Below are 9,257 nucleotides of genomic sequence, written 5' to 3' on the forward strand. Positions count from 1 at the left end.
GTCTCAGCCTAAAGACATAAGAGCACATAAGTTCATGGGAACTAATCATACAGAATCATAAACAGCCTACCAGCTTAGAGTCTGCACACTCACCCAACTGAAGGTAATCAATTTAATGCCTAAAAAAAAAACCCTCTTGAGATATTATCCCATCATTTCCCATTATTGAATACATAGATCTTAAAAGGCCTAGAGAGGCATTGAAAAAATCTTCCCAGATCTCTTTATCTGATTTTTTCATTTGTAACAGCCTCAGATTTGGACTTCACAAAAACCCCCATTATTTGTAAAGAAAATAAATGCTGAAGAATTTTATGTTCTGGGATTTTTTGCGAGCAAACAAGATGTTAAGTCTCATCTACACTGTCTTTGTCCCTCCTGGTCTAGGTTCTTCGTGTACTGATTCTAGTATTTAGGTCATAACTCAATACTTTACGAAAAATAACTTGTGCTTCAAGGAAGAGAAACGTGAGACTGCTGCCTTCCATCTTAATACAAAGGAAACAGTACCTAAAAAGCCTGAGACACAGGAAAGGAAGTTTCCTTATGTGTCATCTTCTCTGCAAAGAGTTCATGTTCCAGCTTCCCTGGGGTTAAGTCCCCAGTGATCAGTAGAAGTACAGCTCATGCCTGCAGAAACGTGGCCTGATAGCACTTCACAAAACATGATTTCTTTCATAGCTCTGGAACTAAAGTACAGGAAAATAAAACAAACATCCCTACACCAGGCACCAAGACAGAGAAGAACCTAAATCAAAGCTCAGGATGGGTCCATGACCTGGTCACTGTGCTATGCTAGCATGTTACTTGCTGTGTCATCCATGGGGAGATCCTTCCCCTGGCCAGGGCAGCCATGAACAGCAAGAGCTCTCTTAGCACACACAGGCAAAAACACATCTGCATCACCCAGAGCCCCACATCTCACCACAGAGGTTTTGAGTAACAGAAGGCAGAAGTAAACATCTCACTAAAAATAAACAGACCTTAGCATAAAGTTCTGAGAACAAAGTGCCTTATCGAAGTGCAGAGACACCAGCACAATGCTAGGCTGCATATGCAAGGGAGGAAGGAAGGGCTGATGGCACCACAGCCATGATGCATTGCTATTCATGGCAAAAATAGTCTCTAGCTGAAATGCAGCACATTATAAACCACCAATGAACACTAGTTGGTTGGAGCACTTGGCTGCTTAAATATTCTAACTCTGCTGGAGGAGATAGATCCTGGCAGCTCAGGACCAGGACTCAGCACCTGGAAAAATTCATATAGATCAATGACACTTTCCTACACTTCTAATTTTCAGGCTTCTAAAGGGACCTGAAAACTCAGATGCTTAGTACTGTGCCAGTAACTGCATCAGGCATCATATAATTCCCACATTTATTGAGGTTCCAGGTTCTAAGAGGACAGCAAGATGTCCCAGAGCAAGTTACATGTTCACCACACTGCCATACCACTGCCTTCCAGCTCGATTCTGCCCATCCTCCAACCCAGCAGCTTTGTATATTTGGAGCAGTTATCCACCCCCAGCAGCCAGGACAGCAAGAGTGACTATGCATGAGCTATACTTAGGGGCAGGAGCAACATGCTCCACCAACAGTGTCCAACCTGATGCTTGCAGTGTCTTGGCCTGTGCTGGAGCTCCTCTTCACCAGGCTCCCACACGGTGCTTCCTACACAGCGCTTCCTACACAGCATTCATTGGTAAAAGACACAGTCAGAAGCAGTGGGAGCAGTATGGTAACACAGGTGTACTCAAAACTCAGAATTCAGACCTAGATTACGACCCTGTCCTCAGTGGACACCAGTTACTCACACAAGGAAACACCTGCACACTACAGACCCAGGCTATTCAGTGTCAGTTCTTAACGTAAGTGATGACAGACAAACCAATGGTGTGTTGCTCGTTGTTCAATTTTGCTGTTCTTTTTTGTGGTCCCCAGTGCTGAATTAGGTTGGACACAAAGCTCTGTGCATGTATGTATTTACTGTATGATGGATGTATATTTACTGTCTTAGATGGATGAATTTCAAAAGGAACAGCTTTATGGTGCATTTTCTACATGCCATCCCTGCAGCTCTCAGAGAGCAGCCCCAGGATAATTTCTTTCCTGTACAAGGATCCTTTTTATTTTAAGGCTCAGGTGACATTTCTATTTTATTGTTTACTGAACTATAATGAATAGGATGACTTTTTAGGTATGAATAAAAATTACTAGAGATATAGGGCAGGAAATACACACAAGTATGAGCCTTGGATTTATTTGTTAAAAAGCTCTCCAGAAATACCTGCAGTCACTTTGCCCATCTGATCATACACTCATTTTATGCTTAGTGAAAAGAAGCACCTCACTGCATCTCTTCCCCTAGCTCTTCTGCTTCCTCATATATTTTGTTTTTCAACGATCAACATATTTAGACAGATGACAGTTTTAAATCTGACAATATTGAAATCTGTGCAAGATAATCTAGAAATACAGCACATAGGTCTATACATCTCTGCTCTTAAAGTTGTTTTTCTTTCATACATGTAACCACATCCAGAGTTCCAGACCAAACCAGCACAGCTGAGAGGTACTGGGGGGACTTTCTTTAGCCAAGTAGACTAGAGTTTAGTTCACATCAAGTATTTTTAAGTTAGCTTATCCATGTAGACTCTCTGGGACTCAATAGCATACTCCCGTGAATTGAAACTGAGCAACTGATCCACCACACAAAATACAAGGTTACTAACATCCTCATTAGTTTCTCAAGTGTGAACTTTATCATACGACATACTATGGATTTAATGCCTACTTTTAAAAAAACCAAGCACAACATGCATTTGTGAACTCTTGAGTATTCTTGAAAGATGCTGTTCCACATCACACTTCAGAATCTCATGGATGAGCAAGAGATCCTTAAAAACCAAGTCTCCACTGTGATGAAAACCAGCTCTGGCATTACAAAAGCAGCACACAAATATCCTTAAATAGCCATCAAGCACAGAGACCTTGTCACTTACAAACAGTATTATTTCCATACTTGCACCATAATCCTAGTGTTTGTACAATGTTTAGTCTTTAGGCTATGCTGTTTCAAGCAGTGGTTGTAAATAAAGTAAATACCATCACTCACGCAATAAATCTGCATTTTTTTGTACATCTACAATTGCATCATTTATAATCTAGCAGGTCTAAAACAGGGAAGACCCCAAATATATCACTTTCATAGTAAGAAAAGGCAATCTTCATAATTTTGTGCATTCTGTGGCACAGTAAGAAGTCAAGAGCACAACCCACATCCACAGCTTTGCATTTGGTATCTACCACAAGGCATGCAAAAATTAAAAGGAAACACAAACCTTTCACAGAAGCTTTGAGGCAGCCATTGATCACTCATCCTTTTTTCTCCCCTAAAGGGGTAGGGGCAAAAGAAGTAAGGCTGTTCTTTCACTGAACAAGAAGATATAATCAGTGAACACAAGGTGTAATCTACACCCCACATCCAGTGCTTGCTAAGCACATCTGGCCAGGGCCTAGTTTTTCCCACTGTAGATCAGAAGCAGGGCAAGCTTTTATTTAATACATGGGAAGACTCTTACCCTTGTGGGAACAGTGGAATCCACAACAGTCAGGTACTGGAAAATGCAGCTACTCATCTGAAATCATGGAGCATTCATGTCCCTATCCAGATCAGGCATTTGAATGAACACCTCCAGGGGCTGCTCTGTGCACTGTCCCATCAGCTGAAGCACTGCTGATGCAAGATGGTCCTTCCCATCAATGCCATTCTGCTTTGAGTAATTAAACCTACACCAGAGCAAGGACTAGAATCTTACACCAGGGTCACAGCAAATGATCAGTTGACTTCCCCCTGCTTTTGTCCCAGTAGCTGCTTCTTTGGAGAACAGCACCACCATGAGATGTAACTGAGAGCAGCTGACTGCAGAAAAGCCAGTTGTGTGCTGATCAGTGCAGGGATAGGCTTTGCCTAACCAGTGACATGAAAACTGCTCATCTATGCTCCAGCTGAGTTTGACAAATACCAGAGTACTTATTGTCTGGGGAATAGGATTTAAATTCTTCATTAGGCTAGAGAAGGATGACAGAAGCATTGCCCACTTCTGCACTGCTGGTCATTCTTCTTGGAGACTGAAGGAAATCTTCTTCTGTTATCAGTTATCCAAAACATTCCTCTAAAACATAAAGGATATTTAAGCCATATTCTCTATTGCATAAAAAGCAGTGAATAGACTTCTTATTGCACAGGAGATTGAAGATGCAAAGAGATGCTCAAAAATACATGGTTTGTAAAGAAGTCTCACGGAAACTACCAAACAGACCCTTAGTAAGCTAACAAGTCAGCATTCAGAGAAACTTGGCTTCATTAGTCACTCAGGACCTAGTAAGATAGACTATTCTGAGTTGGAATGGACCCACAAGGATCATTGTGTCCACCTCCCAACCCAGGGCAACCTGAAAGTTATATCATATATCTAAGAGTGTATGTAGGCCATTAAGATATGTGGCTTCTCCTTTAGCATCAATCCTGGGCAGCGAGGGGAGGTTCCTGGAGCAAATATAATAATTTCTGAGGCATCTATGAATGAAGGTCAAACAGTTTTTGCATAGGTTAAACACTGCATCATGCACATTCTTTTATTTGCAGCTTACTTGACAAGATAGAGATCTACAAAAAGTCACTCCTGACGATGGTTCATGCAATTGCTCACCTTGGCTCTACATTCCAATCCATGCTTATACCCCTACCTTTTGGTAAGTAATCAAATTATAGGGACCTAAGTAGTTCAAGAGAAATTAACCATGTGTTCAGCACACCAAAACTCCATTAAAGATATCTGAATTTCTTATTTCATCCAGGAGAAGAAAATTGAAACATATTTTACACTAATTATCTCTGACATGTTTCTATTTCTTCTGACAGCTCTCGCTCAGGACCTGACTTCAGGGCAGATACGCTGACGCAAAAGTCCACACTTTCATTGAACCACCTTTTTAATGAGGGTAAAAGGGATTCAGCTTCGACATATATGGTGACACACCACTAAGCAAGTTTTAAATGCAACTAGGCATGACAGCATGGTCAATAAAGAATGGCGTTAAATTTTGGTTGAAACCTTATTTCCTTTAAAATTCAGACAAACAAGGAAGCTGAATACCACACAGTCAATATTTAAAATGTAAATTCTATCATTCTTCTCAAACTGTATACAGGCTTTCTCTGAACTCACACAATGACGCTCAGTACACTCCTGAAGAGGAAATTGAGTCACAGAAAAGAGCCAATATAATGACTCCGCAGGGCAATCTTCTGTCACTATATACTGCTGTCATTCAGTAAGTCCTGATTCTCCCGTGTCTGAACTAAAAGTACAATCCCAAGTCTGAATCCCAAAATGAGAATCTAGCATGTTGTACCCATGAGTGGATTAGAGCTTATGTAAATTTTTAACCTGCTAGCTCAATGCTAGCATGCTTCCTTTTAACTTTTAAGAGCACTGCAATGAGTTTATTATGTAATAAACCAAAACAATTCCTGAAAACTTCAGTGGAGTCAGTCAGTGATGCTCTTACAAGATGATTTCTAGTACATGCAGCCAAGCTATTTTGCTTTGCTCAGGATCACTAATGATGTCTACAGCAGATCAGGAAACAGGAAACAAGAAGTTTATCTTAGTATCAATCCAAAACATCCGCAAAAAAACATTATTCCTATTCCTTGGTATTATTGTTGCCATTTTGTGTTGTTGAATTGCAAAGAATAAAATCTCACAAAGAAATCATATTAGTCTACAGTATTTATTACCTTCTATTAATCTGGAGTCAATAATTTTGATATGACTGAATTAATTCTGAAATAACCAGACATTTTTTGAAATACATATGAATGAGGGGCTTCAACATGAGAGTATTTAGTTGATCAGCACTCTTAACCCACATGCAGGATACATCAATCAAATACTGTACATTTCCTTTCATTTTACACTGGTCCATAATAAATCACTATTTCTGAGGGTGAAAGCAGGGAGGAAAGAAATTATATTTTCAAGCAGCCCTTTTATTTAGAAAGAGCATCTATGATATATTAAGCCAATCTGTTTCTCTCTGATTTTGATTTTACTTACAGTATACAGTTTTGCAAAATATACAGCTCACCAGTGATACACAAACAGTGGCCCTTTACTAAGGGCAAGTAACAAAAAAGAAATACAACAGAAGAGAATTCTACAGATTAGAAAAGTCATATCTTTGAATATTATGTCACTTCAGAGTGCCTCCAATGCTGGTAAGAAAAGTCATGCACAACATTTTTAATGTTGCCATTAGTCCATGAAAGACTTGTCTGCATGCTTCACATGAACAAAAAAAGGTTCAAGTCACAAGGAAAGCAGCTTTCTCCAGTTATCTTTTAGGCCTGTCTATGTCATCAATGGCAGCTAATAGCTTCTGTCTTGCCTTTTTGTTGATGTGGGAGCCCAGACAAACATTCACCAGATTGGTCAACTGCTTAGTGGAATATTCCTGGCAAACAAAAGTAGATCATGTTATGGCAGAACAAAACACCAGACAAAGACAGAAAACTAAAAAAGCACAGACATACTCAGTGTGGACTTTTCAACTGACAGAAGCAGTCAGTACACAAGGGAGGTTTAAAGCAGTAGTTAAGTCAGGTCTGGATAGTTTTCATAGTTGAGACAGAGAAGAAAACTGTATTTTGCTACATGGCAGACAATAATGGAAAATGCTTACGACTTGAGAAGTGTTGAACAGAGTTCACAGAAAGTAACTCTGTGAACATGTATATAAATCAATTTTACTGTATTTTCCATTCTTTGGGAGGTGTGGTGGGAAATATGTATGCAAATGGTCAAGCTTTTAACACAAAAATATTTTTCTCAACAAATTGTGACAAAAGTTATTATTATTTTGACTTATTTCCAATGAGCTTCTAAATGCTTCTGTCTACAGAGTCTCCAAACAATGTTAATTTCAGTGCATGATAAAGGAGGAAAAAATGGCAAGAATGTTAAGACAAGAATTCTTAACATTTGTGAAAACACAGTATTCATCAGCATTACCTTTACACCTAATACTATCCAAAATATAGCTTCCACCAATGAATTTAAACAAGAGTTTTTCCATGCAAGTCATGAAACAACAGCTAACAATCTCTTGTGGCTTCAGGTAAAACGAGGAAAATGATAATAAAGACATATTTCTTTCATCCATTTCTACTGGGATTTTTAAAGTAATCCCAAAATACAGATTCCAAGTGCTCCACTTTAAAAGACTTTTCACTTCAACAATAGGCATCTCCAATAGCATGTGGCTATTTCTCATGCAGACCTGTTATAATTGTTAGTTTATGCTATCATGAAAGCATGCTAAATTTTTTCAAAAAACCCAAATGAAGACTTATCTCAAAGAGCAATGTTAATCCTGATAAAGTATTATTAAATGAAGAAAGAAAATGGAATGACATCCATTATGCCTTACAACTTAGTTTAAGCAATCTACTCCTAAAGGCAACAAAAACTGTATGATGTGATTTCAAACTGTCCTTCTTGATGATCGAGTTGTGCACTTTGGCATATTCTGAACAGCACACAAAGGTTTATATTTCACTTTGCTCTAGTTCTCTACATTTTTTGATACAGTAGGTAGATGTGACTGACTTAGTCATCCTTCCCAGTCATCAGATGTTGAACCAGAACAAATATATACTAATTTCATGTGATAGCAAATGAACACATAAAGCATACACAGGTTAATCTTTATACTGCTTCCTATACAGCTTTTAATAGAACAAATGAATCTATACATATATATGCATATATTAATTTTTAACACATAGGAGCATTGCTTATTTATAGTTGTTAGCATCATGGTGAATTTTCTCAATAGACAGTAAAAGAATGCAAATTTAACTCTTACCCTATGTTCCTTTATCCAGCGTTCCATGTCATTTTCTGTTAGGTAGTATGCTTTAATGTAGGTCTCCACAAATTCTTTATCTGGAATAGGCCTGATGTCTGTTAACTTTTCTAGTTTCATTAAGAATTGTTGAAAGTCCAGTTGCATCAAGGCACGTCCTTCATTGCTGCACTTCTTTACATTGGCATAACTAAAAAGAGAAACAGTAGAAAGTAAAACTTAGAAGGAAATAAAAATGAATTTTGCTTCTCAAAGTTCTTAAACTTAGTCCTTCAAACCTTGAGGAGGAACATAATTATGGTTCTAAGTTAAAAGCAGATGGGAACTCCTCTTAGGATGTCTGCTGCAGTTTTATTTGAATTAGCATAATATGTTTTACCCCCCGGCATAGAACAGAACCTCCCTGTACCCAGTCATAGCTTAAAAAACTCACACCTCCCACTAAAAGCCACTAAGAACCCTACATAGAACAATTTATTAGAAGTGGGTTACAGGAAATGAAAACAATGATGATCAGCACACTAGACAGTGGCTTCAAGTGATCATGACTACTGAAGTCTGAAGGTACTGTGACACCTTTAGGAATGGTCAACAGGAGCTTGCTAAACCAAGTGGGAGCATCAAGGAAAAGCACAAAGCTGTTCAAAACCAGCCACAACATCCACAGGATAAAGGGTGGCAGCACTGCCTAACCTTTCTGAGAAGTTACTGTTTCGTAACAAGAGCAGATTGACAGAAAACCAGTAACAGGTTTGAGCTCCAAGAAGAGGAGAGAGTAGATGAGCTTAAGGGCAGGGTAATACCAGCAAGGATTACAGTAGATTGATAGGCAACAAATGAGGAAAACAATCTTTGCCGTTTTTCAAATGGATAAGGAATTGCATTTGTCAAGATGAAAGGAAAGACACTGCAATGCCCTTAACAATACCAATTTCAGCTGTGCACAGGGAATCAAAAAGCTTTGGTCTGGGGCACAGTGTCTTGAGAGACTTAATCCAGCTCACCCACTGGCTGCTGCCACAAGTGACATTCCTATCCCACTGTTTCCACTCTTCTCCTGTACCAAATTTAAAACAAGCTCAGTTTTCTATTGGTTTGTGAAGCTTATCCTAATTATTATACAGTCCCTAGATTATTAGGTCTGATGCAAAGGAGGCAGCAGAAAAATGCAGGTGGAAAATGGATACACAGCAAGATAAGGTTCAGAATCAGAAGAAATTTCACACTTACAGTTGATATGCAGAAAGAATCTGCAGAATGCAGAAATCACAGAGGCTAAAAGAGAAGGGACCAAGGAAAAAGTCTTCTGGAGCTTCATAG

The 9,257-nt window shown here is 38.9% G+C and overlaps 1 protein-coding gene across 1 annotated transcript in view; it reads right to left on the minus strand.

Moving 5' to 3' along the window:
• Positions 1 to 5,793: 5,793 nt before the first annotated feature.
• LOC103806015 (coiled-coil domain-containing protein 132) overlaps positions 5,794 to 9,257 on the minus strand; it is a gene marked incomplete at its 5' end in the record, with an annotated part of 46,592 nt that continues 43,128 nt past the window's right edge. The window contains 2 exons of the mRNA XM_009078686.1: positions 5,794 to 6,524; positions 7,938 to 8,127. Coding sequence (XP_009076934.1) covers positions 6,405 to 6,524; positions 7,938 to 8,127 — 310 coding nt within the window. The remainder of the gene's footprint in view (positions 6,525 to 7,937; positions 8,128 to 9,257) is intronic.

This window comes from Acanthisitta chloris, unplaced genomic scaffold (assembly GCF_000695815.1).
Source record: "Acanthisitta chloris isolate BGI_N310 unplaced genomic scaffold, ASM69581v1 scaffold357, whole genome shotgun sequence".
NCBI lineage: Eukaryota > Metazoa > Chordata > Aves > Passeriformes > Acanthisittidae > Acanthisitta > Acanthisitta chloris.